General features: G+C 50.1%; 1 protein-coding gene across 1 annotated transcript in view; it reads right to left on the bottom strand.

Annotated features, from left to right (window-relative positions):
- Window positions 1–16: 16 nt before the first annotated feature.
- ADRA2B (adrenoceptor alpha 2B) overlaps window positions 17–25,969 on the bottom strand; it is a 40,656-nt gene continuing 14,703 nt past the window's right edge. Inside the window, exons 2-3 of the mRNA XM_039528042.1 lie at window positions 23,577–23,727; window positions 17–78 (exon numbers count right to left, since the gene is read on the bottom strand). Coding sequence (XP_039383976.1) covers window positions 23,703–23,727 — 25 coding nt within the window. The 3' untranslated portion in view covers window positions 17–78; window positions 23,577–23,702. The remainder of the gene's footprint in view (window positions 79–23,576; window positions 23,728–25,969) is intronic.

The following is a 25,969-nucleotide window of genomic DNA, read 5'->3' as shown; positions in this document are numbered from 1 at the left end:
TGAGAGACCTCAGCCAAGTCACGTCACCTCCCTGTGATGGGTAAAGATCGGGAAAATGATGCTTAGCTCCTTTGCAATCTAGGGATGGAAAGAGATAGGTATTATCACAGAGGGAACACAGAGGGGTGGCTTCTGTGCAGATGGGGGCTAGGATACACCTCCTCGACTCCCCTCTCCCCAGATTATTTTGCTTCTGACAGTTGCAGCACTGCTGATAAATCCTGAAATTAACCAGGACTCTCCTGGGATATTTATATCTGCCAGACACTTGTGTGAGGCAAACGCAGAGATAACGGCATTACCTCCAGGGCCTTGGGTGGCTGGGAGCTGGGGAGGCTGGGGGCTGGCTTAAGTCTCGTTTTCTGTCTTCATCCAGTGCCTTGGGGATCTGGTCAGACCCTCCACCCTGCCTGTCTCCCCAGGTCAGCCCCAAAGAAAGACATGGGTTCACCCGAACGTCGGCACTGAAATCAGGCCTGAAATCCTAATCTAACCTCCAAGTTCCTCCCCAAAATACCCCATCCCCAGAAATAAGTGGATTGTGTAGAGAGAGGCCATAAGTCATGCCCAGGACTCAGTCACTATTGTCTTATAGAGACTGCTTGGCAAGGGGGATAATGAATGCTCTAGGTCAGGGGTAGGCAAGCTATGGCACATGTGCCGAAGGCGGCACGCGAGATGATTTTCAGTGGCACTCACACTGCCTGGATCCTGGTCACCGGTCCGGGGGACTCTGCATTTTAATTTAATTTTAAATGAAGCTTCTTAAACATTTTAAAAACCTTATTTACTTTACATACAACAATAGTTTAGTTAGATATTATAGACTTATAGAAAGAGACCTTCTAAAAACATTAAAATGTATTACTGGCACGTCAAACCTTAAATTAGAGTGAATAAATGAAGACTCGGCACAGCACTTCTGAAAGGTTGCCGACCCCTGCTCTAGGTTCACCAGTACCAGATGCTTTTCATGGATCTTTCCTATTCTATCACCTCCCAAAAAGGGTTAGGACCCCCCGCCCCACCCGCACAATGAATGCCCCAACTTCTTGCCCTCTCAACAACACACAGGAGGCCTGCAGCAAAGAAACTCACCTCCATCCAGGCAACGCCCATCCAAGGATCTAGCAGCAACAGAAGGACCCTCCTTCACTTCAGCGGACATTGGGTCAGGCCCCCTTAGCATTGCCAGGCAGGGGCTGCTGCCCCATAGCCCAGTGTGCAGTGGTTAAAGCAGGCAACTGGGAGTCATGGGTTTCCTGGTTCTGCTACTGACTTGCTGCGTGACCCTGGGTGCCTCGCTTTGCCTATCTAGAAAAGGGGGAGAGGTCAAGGGACATGCCTCGGATCACACCGCAAGCAGGGGCAGAATGGGTAATTTAGCCAAGGAATCCTGTCCCCTGCCTGACCATTAGAATGCACCCCTCCCAGTGATGAGACAGGAACCCCGGAGTCCTGACTCCCAGTCCTTTGCTTTAACCACTAGACCACACTCCTTCCCAGAGCCAGCCTTAGAAACACAAGAAGAAGCCCTGACTTCCAGTCTCTTAGTCCCTCCAAGAGCTGGGAATAGAACCCAGGAGTCCTGCTCTACCCATCAAACCAAAATGAAGCCGCTCGAAACCTAGTGATTTAGACAGGCACATCTCCCGTGAAAGGGGAGGGACACAGACCCCTGGTCTTTAACTCCTGGTGTCTGCACAAGCATGGGCGCCAACTTATATGGGCTCCTGGGGCTTTAGCCCCAGGAATATTCACAGTCAGGGGCTCTGCTCCAGCAATATTTGGAGCTAGGTTTCTCCCCTGCTCTGGGCTGCTGGCAGCCGCCGCGAGCCCAGAGCCTTTTAAATCCCAGCCGGCGGCTGGGAATCAGAGGGCTCTGGGCTGCCCGCTGCGGCGCGGAGCCCAGAGCCCTTTAAATCCCAGCCACTGCCGGGAGTCAGAGGGCTCTGGGCTGCCCGCTGCGGCGGGGAGCCCAGAGCCCTTTAAATCCCAGCCACGGCCGGGAGTCAGAGGGCTCTGGGCTCCCCGCAGCTGCCAGCAGCCCAGAGCCCTCTGATCCCCGGCCGTGGCTGGGATTTAAAAGGCTCTGGGCTCCCCACAGTTGCAGGCAGCCCAGAGCCCTCTGACTCCAGCCGCGGCTGGGATTTAAAGGGCTCTGGGCTCCCCGCGGCTGCCAGCAGCCCAGAGCCCTTTGAATCCCAGCCCCTGGCCGCTGATTGCCCCCTCCCCAGACCGCTGCCCCAACTGCCCCCCAGGACTCCACCCCCTATCTAAGCACCACTGGTCCTTGTCCCCGGATTACCCCCTCCCGAGACCCCTGCCCCTAACTGCCCCTTGGGACCTCAGCCCCTATCTAAGCCTCCCTTCTCCTTGTCCCCAACTGCCCTCTCCTGAGACCCCACCCAACTTCCCCCCAGGACCCTCCTACCTGTCCCCTGATAAACTCCCTGGACTCCCATGCCTATCCACTTGTTGCCTGTCCCCAGACTGCCCCTCCAAACCTCTGCCCCATCCAACTCCCCTGCTCCTTGTCCCTTGACTGCCCCCCGGAACCCCCTACCCCTTCTCCAACCCCCAAACCGCTTACTGTGCCACTCAGACCAGCGTATCTGGCTCCCTGCAGCTCCAGACAGTTGCTGCCATGCTCCCCCATGGAGCCCACAGCCCTCTCCCACCCCCAGCACCTGCCTTCCAGATTTGAACACCTCAAAATTCAGGAGTGCTCAAGCTCAGTTTGGGCAGCTTTTACTTCATTTCTCCCAAATCAGTTTCCCCTGCAAGGTGCCAACTGAAGGTGCTGGAGAACAGAGAGATCGGGTGGCCTCCTAATGCCTGGAAAAGAGACAAAGGCCAGAGGAGGGAGTGTCAGTGCCTGTGCAGACTTCTGGGAAGTGCATGGTGTGGAAGGGGATGCTGTGATGCTTTGGAACAACTCCATACAAAGCCAGTCAGGACTCTGGGGGAGCCTCCTCTCTCGGAGCATACTGTCTCCAGGGCAAGAAGCTTACACCTTCCTGGGTCTGACCTCAGAGCATTCAGCATGCCCTTCCACGTCATGCACTTTCCGCAGCGAGTCTGCCCAGGCAGGTCCTGGGGCAACCAGAGGTCCCTGCACCCCAACTCCGCAGTCAGATGTGACTCTCAGCCAGACAGTAAAACAGAAGGTTTATTAGATGACAGGAACACAGTTTAAACAGAGCTTGTTGGTACAGAAAACAGAACCCCTCTGTCAGGTCCATCTTGGGGGGTGGGGAGCCCAGAACCAAGTTCTGGGTCTCTCCCCATTTCCCCAGCCAGCTCCAAACTGACACTCCCTCCTCTGGCCTCTGTGTCTCCTCCGGACAGGGAGGCCACCTGATCTTTGTCCCCAACACCTTCAGTTGGCATCTTGCAGGGGAAACTGAGGCACCCACACAATATTCAGAGAAAATATTAAGAACATTCCCACTTCATCACAACAGGTGCAACAAAATATAATACTGTATATTGAAGTAGGCAAGTGCTGCTTCTGACTTTCCACTTTTAATTGACCCTTGTAATCTTGTGGCACTGACGCGTTGTAGCTTCATTTTATATCAGCTTAAGGGTGGGAGCGGGGGGGCACCACCATTTTGGGCCCCACCAAAAATTATACAAACCTGCCGACCAATGTGCACGAGTTGCCCGCTGGAAGAAAATGATTGCCCAGCAAAAGAGAAGAGAGGCCAGGGCTGGGGAGGGTCGGTGGTGGGGGATGGAGAGACACGTGTCCTTAAGGAGGTAAACAGTGTGTGACAAGGATTGTCTTGTCTCATTTTTTATCCCCCAGCTTGTTCTGGGCCCCGGCAGCCACCTCAGCTTGTGTACAGAGATCTCTGCACTTGGCTGACATGTAATAACCTCTCTAGAGCCATCTTCCTCCTGCACTGACAGCTGTGGAGTGATGGGACCCCAGACCCTAGGGAGGGCTGGATAGACCCTGCCCTGCTGCTATCGAAGCGTAAGCTGGGCGTGCGTGGGAAACCGCGTTGGAGGCTGTAGACTGTGACGAGCCTGCCGAGAGATGAAAGCTGCTGATCCTCAGGAGAAGGCTCCCTGGTTAATTTCCCCTAATTATGTCTGACATTTTCCCATCACTTTGTGAATTTGATTGTACGCGAGAGAGCAAATGCAAGCCATGCGCCAGGATCCCGCCAGGGCGGGGCTTGTTCTGATTTCACTCATAGCGGCTTTACACCAGTTCACTGGGATTTACACCAGTCTGAGTCAGATCAGAATCAGGCCCATGGGCTTCAGGTGGAGTCACACCTGATTTACACCAGTGTGAGATCAGAATCTGGCCCTCTGCAAACTACAGAGAAAGAGAGACGCTTAGAAGGAGAGAGAGAGGAACTGATCAAAGGTACAACGAACAAAGTGGCTCAGAAGGGGGCCAAGAGGAATCAGAGCTTCTCTGTCACCTCTGAAAAGCATCCAATACCTTGTTCTCCTGTCCTTTTTCTACCTCACAGTCCAGTGAAACAGCCATTGCAATAAATCCAAGATCACCAAACAGCTTACGCCAGCATTTTAATACTACTGCTAATAATTAATTATTATTACCATAGTGCAGGGGTGAGCAAACTTTTTGGCCCGAGGGCCACATTGGGGTTGTGCAACTGTATGGAGTGCCTCCCCAAACAGCCTGTCCCCTGCCCCCTCCCACTTCCTGCCCCCTGACTGCCCCCTCAGAAGCCCTGACCCATCCAACCCCCCTGCTCCTTGTCCCCTGACAGCTCTGACTCCTATTCACACCCCCGCCCCCTGACAGCCCCCCCGGGACTCCCACCCCGCTAGCCAACTGCCCTCTGCTCTTCATCCCCTGACCACCCCTCCCGGGACCCGGGATCCCACCTCCTTATCCAACCCCCTGCTCCTTGTCCCCTGACCGCCTCCCAGGACCCCGCCACCTATCCAACCCCTGCTCCCTGTCCCCTGACTGCCCCGACCCCTATCCACACGCCTGCCCCCTGACAGCCCCTCACCTCCTCCCCTGTCCCCTGACTGCCCCGACCCCTATCCACACCCCTGCCCCCTGACAGCCCACCCGGGCCTCCCACCTCCTATCCAACCGCCCTCTGCTCCCTGTCCCCTGACTGCCCTCCCGACCCCTATCCACATCCCTGCCCCCTGACAGGCACCCCGGGACTCCCACTCCCAACCCTCCCTGTTCCCCATCCCCTAACCGCCCCCCCAGAACCTCCGCCCCATCCAACCGCTCCCTCCTCCATGACTGCCCCCAGGACCCCTGATCCCTTACCCAATCCCCCGCTCCCTGCCTCCTTACCAGCAGCAGAAGCTCGCAGCTGCAACACCCGGCCAGAGCCAGCTGCGCTCCCCACACTGCCTAGCGGGAGCGGCTGGCCAGAGTGCGGCCCGCACGGCGGGTGGCTGCAGGGGAAGGGGAACAGCAGAGGAGGGGCTGGGGACTAGGCTCCCCGGCCGGGAGCTCAGGGGCCAGGCAGGACAGTCCCGCAGGCCGGATGTGGCCCGCGGGCCGTAGTTTGCCCACATCTGCCATACTGCCTTGGAGTCCCAGTCATGGCCCGGGACCCCTCTGTGCTAGGTGCTGTACAAACACAGAACGAAAAATAGTCCCTGCCCCCAAATGCTGCCAGTCTCTCAGACAAGCGGCTACAGACGGATACAGTCAGACCAATGAGGGAGAGCAAGGAAACGAAGGGGCCAGTGATTTAGGGTTAATACACAATCATAACGGTACACCCAGCACAGAGGTAAATAGCTCTATAGCGGAGTCACTTCCATTTGGGATTTTGCCCCCACTATGGGATACACTGTTGGCCCTTTCTCACAAAGGGATTCACCAAAAGCGGGTGTAGATTAGGAACCAGAGCAAACACTTCCAGGGGAGGACCAATGCTGCAGTAGGTTCGGAAAAACAGTAAGGGGTATACTCTCTCCGAGCTCCGCCCACAATCCAAGCTCCTCCCCCCTATGATTCCCAAAGTGAGACAGCACTCACAGTAGAGTCTGCAGATCTGCATAGAATGATTCTCTCCTGTTTCTTGTGGGCTGTCATCAAAAGCGTATACGGGCGTCAATAGGTTCCAGAGCCAACATCCTGTTGATTTGAATGGGAGCAGGCCACAGTGCTCAGAACCATTATTTCATGCTGTCTGCAGGGTCGGGCTGGTGCCACTGCACATTTGAAGGGTTTCTTTGTGATCAGAATTGCTAGAGACTTATTGTTTTAATTAAAAGCTCACATTCTGGAGCGCTAGGTAGCGGGCTCCAGGGTAAATTCAAGGCCAGTGTCTCACTTGCATGGTGATTGCCAGTGGCAAAAATTGCTGCTTCTGATGGAAGAAATTGCATCTGTCTTGTGTTTCTGCACAAGATAAATACATGTCCCTGGTGCTGCTCTCTCTCTCCTCTTATCCCTCCTTGGGCAACCTGGAGTGAATGAAAACCAACCAGGCTCGCCAGTCAGAGTCGCCGGTCTGCACAGGACGAGAGGGCAGAAACGAGGGGCAAGAAGCAAGAGGAAACAGACACAGTGGGGCATTTGATCCCCATCCCTTTGTGCAGAGAGTTCTCATTGACTTCAAGGGGAATTCCATGCCTGGCTCAATTGCAGGATATAATCTACAGAAAAGGGAGAGCGAGCGTGCGAGAGAGAATGGATGAGCAATAGGTGGGGATGGGGGGAAAGAGATAGAGAGAGGACGCTTCCATTGCAAACAGGGGGCTTTTACCAACGGATTAATAGGTTGTCATGACAACAGATGTACCTTTTAGAGTAATTATTCGTGAATAACCAAACAACAATGAGAGCCACAAGGCCAACAAGACATGTGTTTGGGTTTTTTTGTTCGCCGCTAAAACACTCTCTGGCTGGTTTAGGAGAAGCAGGGAGCGAATGCAACAATTGAAACGCAACCGCACGTGCTGTGTGTCATCCACACTGAGACGCGCCTGTGTGAAACTGGCCCCCATGGGGTGTCTCGGAGCCAGATTGCTGACTTTCAAGCCAGTCTAACAAGGTTTTACTCCTGTTAGCCCTGCAGAGCTAACGCAGAGCCGGATGCCTTATTCCAGCTCATGCATCGCGACAGAATCATCCCCTAAAGGCCTGATCCAAAAGCCATCAAAGTCAGTAGGCGTCTTTCCATCGCTTTTCCTGGGTTTTGGCTCATTCTGACAGCAGAGCCTTTGTTGCTGGCTGAGGGAGAGCTGGTAGGACAGCTTAACTCATAGCAGAGGCTGTGGGGCGAAAAAGCATGGCTTTATTTGTAAACTGAGCAAACCTGAGCTGGGGTAAACCGCTGACAGGTGATCAGCATGGAGCCCCACCCTGCCATTTTTACAGGGTGACAACGTGGCATTTTTCAAGCTACAGTTTGATTCAACAGCTACAATGAGAATCCGGGGAGATCTCGGTTTTCTGGTGACCCGATCTTCACACACAGGGCCCTGTTCTCCCACGACAGGGCATATCGCTAAGTACACGTGTACAAATGTTCTCCAGCCAGTGGCTAGAACAGCGGCAGTGCCCCTGACCGCACACTGGCCAAAGATCCCTGAACAATGGCTAGAGACTCCATTAAGGGCCTTGGGGACTTCGCTCTTGCCATCGATTTCATGTCGGAAGGTCGCCCAGAAACTCCGGTGATGGCGGAAGGATAAAACCCTAAGGCTTGGTCTGCCCTTAAAAGTTATATTGGCAGTGTTGCCAACTCTCATAGTTTTGTCATAAGTCTCCTGATAATTATTGTTTTCCTTAAAACCGCAGCTCCTGGAGTCAAGTGGATATGGGATGCTTTCAGCCTTCATTCTTAAAGAAAAAGTAAGTTTCTGGCCCATGCGGCTGTGGAGAAAGCTTCAAAATGTGACCCCAGCAACTCAAAAAGCGGAAGGCAAATAAAAATCGATAATTTTTGACATAAGTTCCTGATGTTAAAGCCAATCTCATGATTTCTGGTGAGCCTGACTCCTGGTTTTTGAACATCTGGGGCGGGCAATACTGGCTTGGTACAATTGCCTCGACAATAGGAGCCTTTGCTGGCATAGGCTCAGCCTCTGTCATGTAGACATAGCCTAAAATAGATGTTGCTGGGGGTTGGATTCGATCTCCTTTAAATGGCTGTGACTTCCGCCCTACATTTAAGATGCCTGTCCGAGACAGCTCAGCAGCCCCATCTAAGACAAAAGAGGAATGCGAGCCCCATAAAGAGGCTGATCAAGGTTTCCTGGGGCTCTGAGCCAAAACAAGTGAGGGGCCCCCCGTACCAGACCAGTGGCCCTGCCCCATTCCTTCCGCCTGCACCCCCCTCATGGCTATAGGACAGCTGCACAGCTCCTGTACTGCAACTGCGTCACTGTGGCACCATAGCATGGACTGGAGGGGTTTTTCTGTCAATACAGTTACTCCACCCCTCCGAGAGCTGGTAGCTAGGTTGACAGAAGAATTCTTCTTCATCCTGACCAGATCTGCACCAGGAGTCGACCTCGCGACATTGCGCAGGAGGTGAGATTTTTCACGGCCCTGAGTGATGGAGCTAGGTCGAGCTAATTTTTCAGTGTAGACCAGGCCTAGAAAGAGCATTTGGGGAGAGCTGGCTGAAAGAATTTCTGGTTCATTAGTTGTTTCTTGTTGTTTAGATCCTCCTGAGTTCAGGGAAACAGGCAGGACCTTGTCCGTTCTCAGTAAATACACCAGACTGCATCAAACATACCAGACTCCATCATTAATATCTCCTCCCCGCCCTCATCTGGAACAACCCAGAAAGCCCCGCATTTTGACTAGTCACTCGGGTTAACAATATGTCGCTCCTGATAGAGTGCTGTCACTAGTCAGAGAGAGCTAAAGAAAGCCAAAAGATGAGATATAGAGATAAACAGGGTGGGGAGAGAGAGAGAGGCAGATAGCACAGTGCAGTTTAAGGACACACTAGGGAATTGAAACTCTCTGGCAGCAGCAGCACGCAGGCAACCTACATAAACTCTCACCGGGGCTTGGCTGAGAGCACAGGAGGACAGGCCTGTTACTAAATATCTGTGTCATGACTAGCATCGCTGTCTCCTTTCACATGCCCTCTCCCACGGATGCAGTAACCCCGGCCGGAGCAGTGTCCCAGCGAGGAGGATCTAGTGCAGAAGGCAGGACTCAGTGTGTTTCCGAGCGGAAGGAGATCAGAATTCTCCCCTCTCCAAACACACATGTGCTTAGGAGCAGCTGAGCACAGAGGGGTCCCAGGAGGTGGAGCAGAACCAGGACACCAGATCTGGAGCTGCAAACTCCCCAGCTGGGCCCTGTCTCTAGAAAGGGAAGAGTGATAGGGAGACAGGGAAGGATGAGAGAGGATGCAAAAAGTTCAGTGACCCTGTGACCCACCAGAGAGGCGACTTCTTGAGCTGGGATCCTTGGAGCATTTCCCAATGAACAGAGAGGCTGTAAAAGGATGACAGGCTGAGAAAGGGGAGGAGGGTGGAAGAGAGACCTGGATTCTCCCTGGGCCCAGCTTTCTGATCCCAGTCAGACCCCTGATCATTACAGTTGTCACAATACCGCCCAGAGGCAGAGCTGGGCAGGAATCGGTTTTCCCGTCCCATGAGCATTTTCGAGATTTTGAAAAATGTTCCCATCCAAAATTGGGGCCAAAAGTCAAAATCTCCAACAAACAAATTGCAACTGGAAAATAAAAAAGAATTGTAGATCGGGTCAATCGGAATGTTTCATTTCATCCTTTTTGGGGGAAACTGTTTTCCCTTAAATTAACTTACCTTTCTAAACAAAATCTCCATTTGGACGGAGAAACAGAACTATTTTCGTTTAAAAAATGTCAAAAGGCCAATTTCAAAACATTGCTCCCTCCCCCGCCAAAAAATGGGCCTTTTCAGACCCAGAAAAAGTTTGGGCAGCAATTTCCCAGCTGGCTCAGAAGTGAGGCTCCATCACGTTTCATGCTGCAAAGACAGTTTCATGCTCCCGGCGCCACATTGGGACTCAGAAGTCAGTTCAATTTCCTGCACTGCCAGACACCCTGTGTGACCGTGGGCAAATCACTTAGTCTGCCAGGCCTGAGATCCCCATCTGTAATGCCAGGCTAATAATCCTTCCTCTGCCTGCCCTGGTCTTTTACTGCATCCGTGCAGCACCTAGCACATCGGAGGCCTGACCGTGGCTGTGGGTCTCTAGTTCCTAGTGTAATAAATAGAGAGAATAGTGTTTACACACACCCACAGGGAGGCAAAGTCCCTTTCCCGCTGGCTGATCCAGCCAGGGTTGCCTACAATAGCAGAGGATTGGACTCAGTGACCCAGGAAGTGACGTCCAGTCCTCCGCTGTGCTATGCAAACTGGTACCAAGGCCAGTTCTCAAGCTCCAACCGATTTCAGTGCCAGTTGTGTGCCACTGATTGACTGATTCCTGATTCTCTGCAGCTGTGTGGTCCTTCACGCCTGTGCCAGGCAGATGCAAAGCACTATCATGCTGAGCTGGCCGCCTGGGGAGCCCACTTTGCACAGGCTGAAAGGATGCCACAGGGAGCAAGATGGCAGAGAATCCAGCCCCAGCTCTCTGAGCTGCATCCATTCCAGCGCTCGCTGCCTAATCAGAGTCAGGTCCAGTCCCAGCTGCATGGTAAAAATTGATCCCCCCTGCTATGCGGTCGACTACAAGTGACTCTGACCTCAGTTCTGCACTCCCAATTGACCCCACTGCCATCTGCCCTGTCTGGGTAGATTCACCTGTTGATACTGGCTCCTGATTGAATGCTGAGCTGCCTCTTTGACTTGCATCCATCCCAATGCCAGCCGCCCTGATGACTCCTGAGTCAAAGTCACTAGGGATGGGCCACAATGCTCAGCTCCAAGTGCCCACAATGCTTAGAGGCATTCAGATCTGGCATTTCACCATGGGGCCAAATTAATTCCCTCACTGATGTAACCTATCTATCCATTCATCTCCTAGATACCCATCCATCTATCCATCCACTACACACTCATCCATCCCCCTACACACCCATCTATCTATCCATCCATCTATCCCCCTACACATCCATCTATCTAATCCAATCTATCCATCCATCCCTCTACACACTCATCTATCTATCCATCCATCCACCTACACACCCATCTTTCTAATCTATCCATCCATCTAGCCATGCCCCTACACACTCATCTATCTATCCATCCACCTACACACCCATCTACCTATCTAATCCATCTATCCCCTACACACCCATCTATCTATCCATCCATCCCCTTACACACCCATCCATCTATCTAATCTATCCATCTATCCATCCATCTACACACCCATCTACCTATCTATCCATCCAGGCCCCTACACACCCATCCATCTATCTATCCATCCATCCCCTTACACACCCATCCATCTATCTAATCTATCCATCTATCCATCCATCTACACACCCATCTATCTATCTATCCATCCAGGCCCCTACACACCCATCTGTTGTCAGTAGCTATGGTGCTCTGCTCTTGTTCGATGATGATAACAGTCGGCTGCGTGCGTGTCCCCTCCGTGTGCTGCCCCCGTTCTGCGCAGATAGCTGACACTGCAGACCCCGAGAGAACCCCCAAAGACCACAGACTCTAGTAAGGTACGAAGGAACCTGAACCAGGTTTATTGTCAAACGAAGCACAGAAATAGTTTCCCGTAGACTCTACAGGACATACTACGAATTTGTGCCCCCTGGCAATGGACTGGCTCAGTCAGTGGCGGGACTTTCCACTGCCCCTAGGCCAGACAAAGACGCGCACTCCGGGACCTACTTTTATACAGTTACAGGACAGATTACTCATCCCTCCTGACATATTGAGGTACAGCCCCTTGACTCATTAGGGTGCTGTCTCCCCTTTTGATCATGTTGTTTCAAACGAACAAATCTATCCATCATGCTGTCCTTTTGACCCTGTCTTTAAGATGCACCTGCCTGATCCTTGTTATCTCTGTGGAATGTCCTCGTATTGGGATGTCCAGGTGCCATCTTGGCACAAGTTCCTCTTATTAGCACTTATGTGTGGATGCACCTGCTTCTAGCAACCCTCTTCTTGCCAACTTCTGTGAGTGGGACCTGCCTCTGGCTCACAGCCCAGCTTTTGCTTAGCAATGCCTGGAAGTACTTTGGTTCAGGTTTCAGACTGGGCCTTTGATACAAGAGTTTATGTTTCAGGGCCTCATCTTACTACACCATCTACCTATTTATCCATGCCCCTACACACCCATCTATCCATCCCCCTACACACCCTTCTATCTGTCTGTCCATCCAGCCATCCCCTTATGCACCCATCTATCTATCCAGCCATCCACCTCTCCCCCACACACACACCTAGCTATCCATTCATCCCCATACACACCCTTCGAGCTAGCTATCAGGGTCTTGTACTGCCATCTTTGCCACTTCTTCCTTTCAAGGGTTTGGGGGCTTGATCTGTAATTTGTTTTAGATGTTATTAATTTTGTCTCTTATTTTTGGTTGGTTGGTTGGTCAGTCGGTCAGTTGGTTGGGGTTTAGCGGCAGAAGGCGGGCTAGTGCTAAGGTTTATGGGGAAAGGGGGCATCAGTGTTCTGGTCAGGGAAGAAGGGGGGATCAGTGTTAGGGTTTGGTGGTAGAAGGTGGGTCATTATTGGGGTGTATTTGGTAGAAGGTGGATCAATGTGAGGATTTGGGGTGGAAGGGAGTCAGCATTGGGACTTAGGGGCAGAAGGGGGGTCAGGGTTTGGTGGTAGAAGGCTGGTCAGTGTTGGGACTTATAGGATAGAAAGTGGATCAATGTGGTCGGTTGGGGTGGAGGGTGGGGGGTCAGTGTTGGGGTTTAGTGGCAGAAAGGGGGGTGTCCGTGCTGTGACTGTCATTCCTACCGCAGAAAGGCTCTCTCAAAGAAGAAGGGTTTGCAGCATCTCCTAAAGACACTCAGTCTCTGGGTTGGTCTGATCCTTTCTGAAAGCTTGTTCCGTAGCCGGATCCTCTCCATGCAGGTGCTTTGCCCCCAGCTCTCACATGCTTACTCCTGAGTTTTGGGATCTGCACCATCCCAGAGGAGCGCAGCTGTTGGGCGTCAAGCTGACATCAGTGGGACGAAGCTGACCTGCGGCCTCTACAATCCCCCAGTCCTCAGCGAGACAGACCTTGCACGTGCCAAGAGAACACCCCCTACAGAGGGAGCCAGAGGGCAGCATCTGCTGAGCCCAGAAAGGAAGTGTCAGCCTATTCCCTTTTTTTAAAAAAATTAGGGAATCAAAAGGAGCCCAATCACAGATGATGGGAGTACAAAGGAAAATAAACAAACATGTTTATTCTGCACTCTTCTGACTGGCAAACTCCTCCTCCACACTGCTCCCCTGACGACCATCCCCCATTCCAATTTCCTGGAGCTAGGAGCAACAGAGGTTCCGCGTATTAATAGTAACAGAAAGCGACAAAACAATCTATGTTAGAAAAACACCACTGGGAGGGGGAGACTACGACTGTCTCGTGCTGCTGCTATGGCCCCAAACGGGGCTTGGAAAGGAAAACAAACCCACTTAGGAGCATGGCTTGGACATATCATTGGAAAAGCATCCAGACCTTCCTATGCCCACCCTGGGTGCAATGTCAGAATCCAGGGCTGCAGGGGAGCGGTTCTGTCGTTGCACACAGAACAATAATCTAGACAGATAATACATCTAATCTGAGAGAGAGAGAGAATACAGGGTCAGTCCAATGGTCCATCTAGCCCCGTATCCTGTCTTCCGACAGTGGCTGATGCTTCAGAGGGAATGAACAGGACAGGGCAATTATTGAGTGTGCCATCCCCTGTCATCCAGACCACGCTTCTGGCAGTCAGAGGTTTAAGGACACCCAGAGCATGGGGTTGCATCCATGTGAATTTTGGCTAATAGCCATCAATGGACCTATCTTCAATGAATGTATCTAATTCTTTTTTGAACCCAGTAATACTTTTGGCCTTCACAACATCCCCTGGCAAGGAGTTCCACAGGTTGACTGTGGATTATGTGAAGGTGGATAGAAATCTGGCTAGATCGTTGGGCTCAACGGGTAGTGATCAATGGCTCCATGTCTAGTTGGCAGCTCGTACCAACAGGAGTGCCCCAAGGGTCGGTCCTGAGGCTGGTTTTGTTTAATATCTTCATTAATGATCTGGAGGATGGCGTGGACTGCAACCTCAGCAAGTTTGCAGATGACACTAAACTGGGAGGGGTGGTAGATACACTGAAGGGTAGGGATAGGATACAGGGACCTATCCTAAGGGTCCAAAGAAATCTGCTGAGGTTCAACAAGGACAAGTGCAGAATCCTGCACTTAGGATGGAAGAATCCCATGCACTGCTACAGACTAGGGACTGAGTGGCTAGGCAGCAGTTCTGCAGAAAAGGACCTAGGGGTTACAGTGGATGAGAAGCTGAATATGAGTCACCAGTGTGCCCTTGTTGCCAAGAAGGCTAACGGCATTTTGGGCTGTATAAGCAGGAGCATTGCCAGCAGATCGAGGGACGTGATCATTCCCCTCTATTCGACATTGGTGAGGCCTCATCTGGAGTACTGTGTCCAGTTTTGGGCCCCACACTACAAGAAGGATGTGGAAAAATTGGAAAGTGTCCAGTGGAGGGCAACAAAAATGATTAGGGGGCTGGAGCACATGACCTATGAGGAGAGGCTGAGGGAACTGGGATTGTTTAGTATGCAGAAGAGAAGAATGAGAGGGGATTTGATAGCTGCTTTCAAATACCTGAAAGGGGGTTTCAAGGAGGATGGAGCTCGGCTGTTCTCAGTGGTACCAGATGACAGAACAAGGAGCAATGGTCTCAAGTTGCAGTGGGGGAGGTTTAGGTTGGATATCAGGAAACACTATTTCACTAGGAGGGTGGTGAAGCACTGGAATGGGTTCCCTAGGGAGGTGGTGGAATCTCCTTCCTTAGAGGTTTTTAAGGTCAGGCTTGACAAAGCCCTTGCTGGGATGATTTAGTTGGGGATTGGTCCTGCTTTGAGCAGGGGGTTGGACTAGATGACCTCCTGAGGTCCCTTCCAACCCTGATAGTCTATGATTCTAAGAAGTACTTCCTTCTGTTTGTTTTAAACCTGTTGACTATTAATTTCATTGGGTGACCCCTAGTTCTCGTGTTAAGTGAAGGGGTAAATCACACTTCCTTATTCACTTTCTCCATACCAGTCATGATTTTATAGACCTCTAACATGTTCACCCTCAGTTGTCTCTTTTCTAAGATGAACAGTCCCAGTCTTTTTTATCTCCTCTTGTATGGAAACTGTTCCTTACCCCTAATCATTTTTGTTGCCTTCTCTGTACTTTTTCCAATTCTAATATATCTTTTTTGAGATGGATCTCCCAGAACTGCACGCAGTATTCAAGGTGTGGGCGTACCATGGATTTATATAGAGGCATTATGATATTTTCTGTCTTATTATGTATTCTTTTCCTAATGGTTCCTAACATTCTGTTCGCTTTTTTGACTGCTGCTGCACATCAACTGGATGTTTTCAGAGAGCTACCCACAATGACTCCAAGATCTCTTTCTTGAGTGGTAACAGCTAATTAGACCCCATCATTTTATATGTATAATTGCGATTATGTTTTCCAAGGTGCAGTACTTTGCATTTATCAACACTGAATTTCATCTGCCATTATGTTGCCCAGTCACGCAGTTTCATGAGATCCCTTTGTAACTCTGCGCAGGCTGCTTTGGACTTAACTATCTTAAGTAGTTTTGTATCGTCTGCAAACTCTGTCACCTCACTGTTTACCCTGTTTTACCACTGTTTACCCCTTACCCAGATCATTGATGAATATGTTGAACAGCACTGGTCCCAGTACAGATTCCTGGGGGACCCTGCTATTTATCTCTCTGAACTGTGAAAACTGACCATCTATTTCTACCCTTGGTTTCCTATCTTTTAACCAGTTACTGATCCATGAAAGGACCTTTCCCCTTATTCCATGACTGCTTACTTTGCTTAAGAGCCTTTGGTAAGAGACCTTGTCAAAGACCTACTGAAAGTCCAAGTACACTATATCCACTGGATCACATGCTTGTTGACATGCTCAAAGAATTCTGATAGATTGGTGAGGCATGATTTCCCTCTACAAAAGCAGTGCTGACTCTTCCCAAGCATATCGTGTTCATCAATATGTCTGATAATTCTGTTCTTTACGATAGTTTACACCAATTTGCCTTGGTACTGAAGTCAGGCTTACTGGCCTGTAATTGTCAGAATCACCTCTGGAGCCTTTTTAAAAAATAAGCTTTAGCTACCCTCCAGTCATCTGGTTCACAGGCTGATTTAAGTGATAGGTTACATACCACCATTAGTAGTTCTGCAATTTCATATCTGAGTTCCTTCAGACCTCTTGCTGATACTGTCTAGTCCTGGTGACGTACTACTGTTTAATTGATCAGTTTGTTCCAAAACCTCCTCTACTGACATCTCAGTCTGAGACAGGTCCATAAATCTGTCACCTAGCAAGAATGGCTCAGGTTTGGGAATCTCCCTCACAGTAAAAAACGATGCAAAGAATTCATTTAGCTTCTTCGCAATGGCCTTGTCTTCCTTGAGTGCTCCTTTAGCACCTTGATCACCCAGTGGCCCCACTGATTGGTTGGCAGGATTCTGCTTTTGATGTGTTTTTTAAAAATTTGCTGTTAGTTTGTCTGTCATTTGTTAGTTGCTCTTTAAAAATTTTTTTTTTTGGCCTGCCTAATTATATTTCTACACTTGGCTTGCCAGAGTTTAGGCTCCTCCCTGTTTTCCTCGGTAGGACTGACTTCCCGTTTTAAAGGATGTCTTTTTGCCACAGACAGCCACTTTTACTCTGCTCTTTACCCACCATGGCATAGTTTTGATCCTCTTACTATTTTTTTATTTTGGGGTATACATTTAGTTTGAGCCTCTTGTGACATTCTATACCTCGGGGAGCGCCCTGTAACCCCCATATTCCTAATTTATATATAATTGTGATCTCACATATAAAGCACGCCTTGTAAGGTACCAGGGGACAGGTTATGATCTGGTGAAAGTCACTGTCCTATCTAAATACGTTTACCATTAGTGCATATGAAGTTATGAGATTGTGTTGTATGGTTGTCAGTAAAACATACTGTGGGTTTGGGAGACGCCCAGATACTAGCTCTCCAGAGACAATGACAAGGGAGGTAACCAACGCCCAGGCGGGTGCTGAACAGACATCACCAGCCATTGTCCAGCAGAGGAGTTACAATTCAATGACTCACTCACAGGAGACACACCGGGATATTGCGCAGTAGCGTAGCTGGAGGGGAGCGGGGGAGCAGACGCTCCCCCAATGAGCACAAGTGGCGCCTTGTCGATTTCTTGGCACCTTTTTAATCACCCGGGGGAATGATAAAAAAAAAGGCGCCACCCACTGTGGTGCTTTTACTCACCCAGTGGCACTCCGGGTCTTCGGTGGCGGGACCTTCACTCACTCCTGGTCTTCGGTGGCATTTCGGCAGCGGGACCTTCAGTGCTGCCAAAGACACTCAGAGTGAGTGAAGGTCCCGCCGCTGAAGACCAGGAGCGCCACTGGGTAAGTAAAAGCGCCGCAGCAGGTGGCGCCTTTTTTTTTTTATTGCTTCCCCTGTTCCCTCCACCTGGCTACGCCACTGGTATTGCGTCACCTTGTGACTCAGCAACACCCACCAGACATGCCTGGATTTGTGTTCTCCAAGCATATGGGACTAATGATATCAAACAGAACACAGTGGCCCAAGGCTTGGCCTTTCTCCTACCCCACCTACGCTGCAAGCAACAAAGTCACTCAGAAGACTGAAGACTCCAACTGAGGGGACTGGCCCAAGTTTCAAGGATGAAACCTGTGTACTATGAACTGCAAGATCCAGTGGGGTGAGAAAAGCTGCTTAATCTAGATTTTGCCCACTCTAATAGGGTTGAGAGTTTAGACTGCGGGCTTAGATTTTCTTTTATTTTGGTAACTAACCCTGACTTTTTGGCTATCACTTATAATCATTTAAAATCTATCTTTTATAGTCAATAAACTTCTTTTACTTTTTATCGTTACCAGTGAGTTTGCCTGAAGTGTTTGGCAAATCTGCTCAGGTTTGCAAAGGCTGGTGTATATCCACTTTCCAATGATGAAGTGGTGAACCAATTAATAAACGTGCACTGCTTGACTTGAGCAGGGCAAGACGGTACATTCCTGAGGTACAAGGCTGGGAGCTGGGGCGATTCAGCTAGTGCCTTTCTCTGGGTGATTCATGAGTGGCTCTGGGAGCATTCATGCAATCGAGCTGGGTGTGGGGCTCCACATATGGCTGTGCTGAGTGATCACAGCACCTGGAGGGGTTTGCTGATGGTCACTAGCAAAGCATTGTGAGAGACAGCCCAGGCTGTGGAGTTAAGAGGGCACAGTGATCCCACAGTCCCAGGCTGCATCCTGGGGATCCTGGCACACCTTTATTGTGGTGTTTTTAAATAGTTTCCATGAACTTACAGGCATTTCACTCTTGTGACTGTTCCTTTTAATTTCCATGTAACTAGCTTCCTCATTTTTCTGTTGTTCCCCTTTTTTAACTTAAATGCTACTGTGATGGGTTTCTTGGTATTTTCTCCCCTACAAGGATGTTAAATTTAATTACATTTTGATCATTATTACCAGTGCCGTAAGGAGGGCAAGGTGAGTGAGGCAGTTGCCTCGGGCACGGAAGGTGAGGGGCGCAGAAAGTCTCTCATTAGGCGGCAATTCAGCAGCAAGTCCTGCCCTCCGAGAAGGACTGAGGGACCCGCCGCCAAATTGCTGCTGGTCGTCAGCAAGGGAGAGGGGCGGCACGTCCGGCTCTTCAGCAGAAATTCGGCAGCGGGTCCCTCAGTCCCTCTCGGATGGAAGAACCTGCCGCCGAATTGCCGCAGAAGAACAGCGGCAATTTGGCGGCAGGTCCTTCCCTCCAAGAGGAACCCACTGCCGAAGAGCTGGACGTGCCACCCCTGTCCCTTGCCTCAGGCGCAAAATTCCCTAGTTACGGCTCTGGTTATTACTGAGCAGTTCAGCTATATGCACCTCTTGGACCAGATCCCATGCTCCACTTAGGACTAGATAAAGAATTGCCTCTCCTCCGGGTGTGTTCCAGGACTAGCTGCTCCAAGAAGCAGGCATTAAATTGATGGTATCTAGAAATTGTATCTCTGCATCCCGTCCTGAGGTGACATGTTCCCAGTCAATAAGGGGATACCTGAAATCCCCCATTTTCACTGGGTTTTGTTTCTGGAGCCTCTCCAATCTCCCTGAGCATTCCACAGTCACTGTCATCATCCTGGTCAGGTGGTCAGTAGTATATTCCTACTGCTACTCTTGCTATTCAAGCTTGGAATTTCTATCCATAGAGATTCTATGGTACAGTTTGATTCATTTAAATGTGTTACTACATGTGAGTCTATGCTTTCTTTCACATATAATTGCCACTCTCCCACCAACACGACCTACTCTGTCATTCCTATATATTTTGTATCCTGGTCTCACCGTGTCCCATTGATTATCATCTTTCACCAAGTTTCTGTGATGCCTGTTATATCAATATCCCCAGTTAATACCACACACTCAAGTTCACCATTCTTAGTATTTAGACTTCTAGCATTTGCATACAAGCACTTATAATATTTGTCAATACTTAGTTGTCTGCCTTCACGTGATGTAACTGAATGGGACTCTCTTTCATTTGACTGTTTCTCTTCCGTTCCTAGCTGTACTTTATCAACGTCTATCCTCTCCTCTTTACTAGGATATAGAGAATCCCCATTAATAGAACCTCCCCTAAGGGATGTCTGTCGGAACCGTGTGCTTCTCCGCACCTGTCGCCTTTCCCCCAGCCCTTTGTTTAAAAATTCCTCTACAGCCCTTTTAATTTTACATGCCGGCAGTTTGGTTCCATTTTGCTTTAGGTGGAGTGCACCAGGCCCTTCTGGGGCACTCTGAAAAATAAGAACCCGAATCCTGAGCAAATTCCATACACCCTGCATCCCACTTCTGCATGCCACGCACAGCTGTTACTTTCATAGCCTAGCACTTCCACCTTCCATTGTCTGCGCAAAAGCAGCTGTCCCAGACTATAGCGCACAAGTTCAAAGCCGCAGCAAATCAATACAAACCCGTCACCTTCAGTGACACCTGTGTAGCCCACTTAGCGCTAAGAGTATGTGCATAGAAGTCATTGGAGGCATAAGGTGGGGACTACGTTTGCACAGAGAAGGCAAGGAGGTAATTTGGCATGCAGAACCTCTGTTATTGATGATGATGTGTGGGACAGAAAGAGCCCAGCTTGACTCTCAGCTCCCAGGGAGAGCTTCCAGGAAAAGCAATGAGAACAAATGCTTTTTTCCTTGCAAAGTGAACAACCCTGATATGGGATCCAGTGAGACCTGGAGCGCGGACCCTTATGTGGCTATTTGTATAAACCCACCCAGCCACAGAGAGCCACACTTTAGGGTCATATCACATCTGAAACCTCAGGCATGGTTCATGCATCACTTCCACCAGGTTATCACCGCCGACTTCAGTGCAGTGACTCCCAATTTACACCAGTGTACTTGGGAAGAGAATCAGGACCCTTGGTGCATCTCCAATGACATGCTGCAATAATGCCTGCTACTAATCTCCACTGGGCACCCAATTGAAACAAACCCATTAGAAGGGAATGAAGGGCCAGCGCAGGGGAGGAGCCGGGCTAGGGGGGCCTATAAAAGCCCGCCAGCCCAGGCAGCGGCACAGCTGCGAGCAGCGGCACAGGAGGCAGCCAACAGGGCTGCCAGGGGAGTTAGCGTGGGGGTTGGGGGGAGGAGGGGGGGAGCAGGGGCTGAGGCCGAGGAAGGGGGACCACAGGAGGAGGAAGATGGCGGATGCATGTGACCGTGAGAGTGAGCAAGGAGGAAAAGAGAGAGTGAGGGGGGGAAATTGGGCTAAGAACAGGTTTGAAGGTTTGGAGAATGAGGAAGGGAAGGTACAGTAAGTGGTAATGATGGGAGGCCAAAGAAAAAAAAGAAAGCAGGCAGTCCAGAGATAAAGGAGGAGGGAGGAGAAGAAGTGGGTAGTTTGGCAAGTGGAGGATGGGAAGGGGATAGGTTAGAGGACCGTGCTGTCCCCAGCGGAGGCAGGTCTACGGATGATTGGGGATTCCCCATGCGAAGGTTGGACGCAGGTGACCAGGGCCGATCCGAAGAAAGAACAGAAGGTGTGCTGTCTACTACCGGGGAAAATGGGGGATGGATGAAAACCTGAGGAGAGGGAGCGGAAGAAGAGGAGCCCTTGATCATCCTTCAGATCTTCAGTGGGATTCTACCTGTCCCTAGGAAGGGCGCCAAAGGGGGTGAGAGGATCGTGATGGTTAATAGTTGGCTGAGGTGTGTGTGTTGGGGGGAGGGCTTTGGATGGCACTGGGAGGCTTTGGGGACAGACAACTGTTCTCAAGTTCAAGGATGGGCTACAAAGTAGGGGAGGGAGAGGAAGTAGACTTAGGAGCTGCTGGCTCATCTAGACACTAAATTTTCACATTGGGAGTGAGGACAACAAGATAAACAGATATAGCAGAGGGGGCAGTTTAGTGTAAGGAGAGAGGGGGGGAGATTCTCTATCTACAAGTCATACTGTGGTAGTGTGTCCCTAGCCATGACTGGAGTACAGGTATGGAAGGGTATGTGGCTGTTTAAAAAAGACCGCAAAAAAGGTAAGCGGGAGGTAGCACTGTATATCAATAATGAGAAAATGTAATGTGAGATAACTAAGCTAAATGGACATGGACAGTCTGTCTGTTTGGGCAATGGTATTGGGTGGAAAACTACAGAGCCTCATCCAGGCTTAGAGATGGATAGGGAGCTCTTTAATGTTTTTAAGAGGTAAAACACTAATAGAACTGCTTGATCATGGGGGACTTTTAACTTCCCCGGATATAGATTGAAAAACAAATGTAGTAATAATAATAGGCAGCAGCTTTCCTAGACCGATGATAAATGAATTCCCCTCATCAAGGGTTTGCTGAACCGGGGAGGGGGGGATTTTTGATTTGATTTTGGTTTGAGTTGGGAGGTTGGTGAGACATTGTTGTTGTTGACAACCACTTGACTCGAGTGATCATGAGCTAATTCGTAAATGGGAAATGGGAGGATAAAATCAATATCTGAGACTGGGTGTCTGATTTGATTTTAAATGATTTAATTTTACTAAATTTTAGCTTAGTAGTAGGGAGTTAAAAGGGGACTGGATTAAAGGGAGATGCGTGGTAGCAGTTTTAGACCCGAGCTGGATGAGCAGCGCCTTAGAGAGGTCATTAAAAAAGCAAGGAAAGCGTGGGGAGGGAAAAATGGAGGGATCAGCAAAAGAACCTTTGATCTTGAGGTCAGAGGTGGTGCAGGGAAGTGAAAGGCAAGACGAGAGTGGATAGCCATATAAATAGGAAGAAAACCAAGAAAGAAGAAGTGGACGCTTAAAACTTTTAAATGGAGTGAGATTAGGGATAATCTTGAATGGCACAATATCTGAACGAATACTTGCCTCTGTCTCTGATGAGGCTACTGAAGGGCTAAGGAATAGTGATAGAAGGGAGGACCGATGGGAATGAAGGGGTAGACATTTAGCATAGCGGTGGAATAATAAATCCTAAAAATCGGGATTGTGTACCGACTGACTGAGATTAGCTAATGTAGTTCCCTATAGAGAAGGGGAAAAAAGTGACCGGGGAAATTATAGCCCTGTTAGTCTAATCTCTGTATAAAAGTCATGGAAAAAAAAAAAAAAAGAGAGAATGGTTCATGAGGCGAGGGGATGGGCTGGGATAGGATATGGATTTACCAACTTGATCTCCTTCTTTGAGAGAGACAGATTTTTTTTTTAGGGGGAAATGCGATTGGATCTCATATATCTTCAGTACATGAAGAATTACTGGTTAAATTGGAAAAGATGGAGATCAAGTGAAAATCCAGGTGGATAAGGAGCTGGTTAGGGGAGGGGCAGAGGGTAGTAGTATTGAGGGGGGAACTGTCCGGTTGGAGGGGGTTACCCTCTTTATTCAATCTATTTATTGCTGACCTGGGAACCAAGAGTAGTGGTGGGCTATAAAGTTTTGCGATGACACCCAGTTGGAGGAGGAGAAGGACCTAGGAGTCCTGGTTGATCGCAAAGATGACTATGAGTAGGCATGATGTGAGGATGAATTCAAACTAGAACAGGTACAAAGAAGGGCCACTAGATGATCCCTGCATCTTGCAGGAGGTCAGACTAGATGATCATAATGGTCCCTTCTGATCTTGAATTCTATGATTCTATGATATAATCTGTTGGTGCAAACTGTCACAGCTTTATTGAGTGCAGCTGACAGGACACCCATTTACACCGGCGAGGAAACTGGCCAAAAGTAATGAAACCCCAAGCACATTGCAGTAGTTTTTCACCAGTGTCACCTGCCCAGTGGGCTGGGAGAGCTCTACGGCCAGCATGCTAAGCCCCTAAGGGCTCTGTCGTGACTCAGCAGACCTATCTTCAATTCCCACCTCTGCCACAGACTCCGCATATGACCTTGGGCCAGTCACTTACCGTATCTGGGTCTCGGTTCCCCATCTGTCAAGTGGAGATGATAGCACTGTGCTCACTCATTAGGCTGTCCTGGAGGACACATTCTTTAATGACCATGAGATGCTCTGATACTAGAATGATGGGTTGTCAAGGGCTCCCCGTGCCAGGCACCCTACAGAAAAACAAATTAACACTGAACTCAAATGGCCACATGGGCACTAAAGTGCATAATATAAGCAATACTCCTTTGCAGAGATCCTAGGCAAACACTGTCAAGATTAGGGGCCTGGCCAACCAGGTTCCTTGCATTAGGGCAGGAGTGCCTTCCTTCCTAGTCCTGGCTTCTCCCAGGACTGGCAACTAGTAGATGCAGCCAGCCCTTTTTATCTGGCCTGCTGAGCGTTGATTGGCTTCCACCTGCTTCCGGCTCTTCTAGGCGCTGGAGGACCAACTCTCACCGATCCTGCCTGCAGATGATCATGGGAGGCTTCTCTAGGCAATCCCTGGAAGGTCCAAACTGGCTGCTCTTGCCTTCCAGCAGGACACCTTCTTAGGAAGGGTTGCACCAAAGCAACAGGGCCTCGAGCAGGGGTCAGAAAACATTTGGTACAGTCAGTCACAGTTTCAGGGACACTGCACCTGTATTCCACCTTCATGGTCCACCAAGCCCTCCTGGCTCCCAGCAGTCACCTGTCTTCAGCAGCAACCCATGTCTCTCTCCCCCCTGCTCGGGGCTTTTTAAGGCTGCCCAGTTCCCAGCCTCACACTGTGATATCCCCAGCAAGCTAGACTGGCTGAACAGGCCGGTGCCTGTGCTTTGCTTTCTTTATGAAGGCTATGAACAGCGTAATTACCAGCAGTCAGAAGTTTCCATGCAGCTCTTTCTAAGCAACCCCCTTTACTCTTAAGGTAAAAGCATGACAGAGAAAACTCACTGAAACAATCAAAGAACCTACATGCCTGCTAGAGTGCTCAGGTCACTCCACAATTCCATCCTCAGGCTCTGGTAGGTGTCAGTCTTTCAAAACCCACGACTGGGTTTTCTCCGTGGTTACATGTTTGTAACTCTCAGATTCCAAACCAGAACCCTGGCTGGGCAGATCAGCCGCTTCTCTGTACAGCTCAGGCCTTTGATCTCCAGTCTCTGGCAACAGCTGATCAGCAGACATTCACCATCTCCTCAGGGTGGAGCTTCAGGAGGCAGGTTTTTGCATAACCAAAAGTGGGGAATGTGCATTAACCTCTCCCTAGGTATTCCTCAAGAAAGCCACTTACTATTTATTGTCCCAAAAGTCCATTCTTGTCTGGCACATTTTCAATATAGTCCTTTGAACCCCCAGGTCTCCCTTCTGTAACACCTCCCCCATCCCCCAGAGAGGTGACATACAATCCCGATCCATAATACATAAACCCTGAATTTAACACAATGGCCCCCCAAAGATACTTCAGTTTAATTCAGTAAAGTCTCCCAAGTATCTGGCAGAATGTTGCCATATCTATCAGACTCCCCATCACATGGGGGTAGGTAGAACTGTGGGGGAACTGTAGGAGACCCCCGGGACTTTCTGGGGGAAGTTATGTCCCCAGAGACCTCTTTGCAATGTCTGCTTCTGTGAACCATGCCAGGAGAGAACTGTAGTGTAGTTACTTCTCACCTCATAGTTATCAGGGTGGAGCAATTTGCCAATTTCCTCTGTCTTTATTTTTAAACAGATCTCAAAACTTACCAGAACTATGAAACTCTTCCTTCCTGTATCAGAGGCAAACAGAGAGATGGTATCTAGCCAGGGGTGAAAGTAACTTAAGGGACTTACCAGTACACATGGTGGCTGGGGTCCTGAGCAAGATGTGGGGGGAAGGCGTTCAACCGGAAGGGGCGGGGCTAGGGCCAGACTCCCCCAGCCAGTCCTTTGGCGCTGCCTGGCCTGCGCCGATTTAAAGGGCCAGGGGCTCCAGGCTGCCACTACTGCTACCTCAGGGCTCCACGGCGATTTAAAGGCCCCAGGGCTCCAACTGCTGGCGTGGTAGTGGCAGCCAGGAGCCCTGGCCCTTTTAAATCACCGCCGGAGCCCCATGGTAGCAGTAGCGGCGGTGGTGGCTGAGGCTCTGGCAGTGATTTAAAGGGCCAAGGGCTCCAGCTGCTGCCGGGAGCCCTGGGCCCTTTTAAGTTGCCGGGACCCCAGGGAAGCTGCCCCTTTTGGCCACTCTCATCAGTGGCCCTGCCAGTACAGTCGGCTGTTACTGGTACGCCGTACCGGACTATACCGGCTTACTTTCACCTCTGTGTCTAGCTGGTGTAAATGGGTGTAGTACCACTGGAGTTAAATGGGCCAGATCCTCAGAGGTGTAAATCAGTAGAGTCAATGGTTGGATGTACCAGCTGTGTCATCCATGTGAGACTATCATCAGGTACT

The sequence above is a fragment of the Mauremys reevesii genome, linkage group 2 (assembly GCF_016161935.1).
Source record: "Mauremys reevesii isolate NIE-2019 linkage group 2, ASM1616193v1, whole genome shotgun sequence".
Taxonomy (NCBI): Eukaryota; Metazoa; Chordata; order Testudines; family Geoemydidae; genus Mauremys; species Mauremys reevesii.
This window is presented reverse-complemented; position numbering and strand designations above follow the sequence as displayed.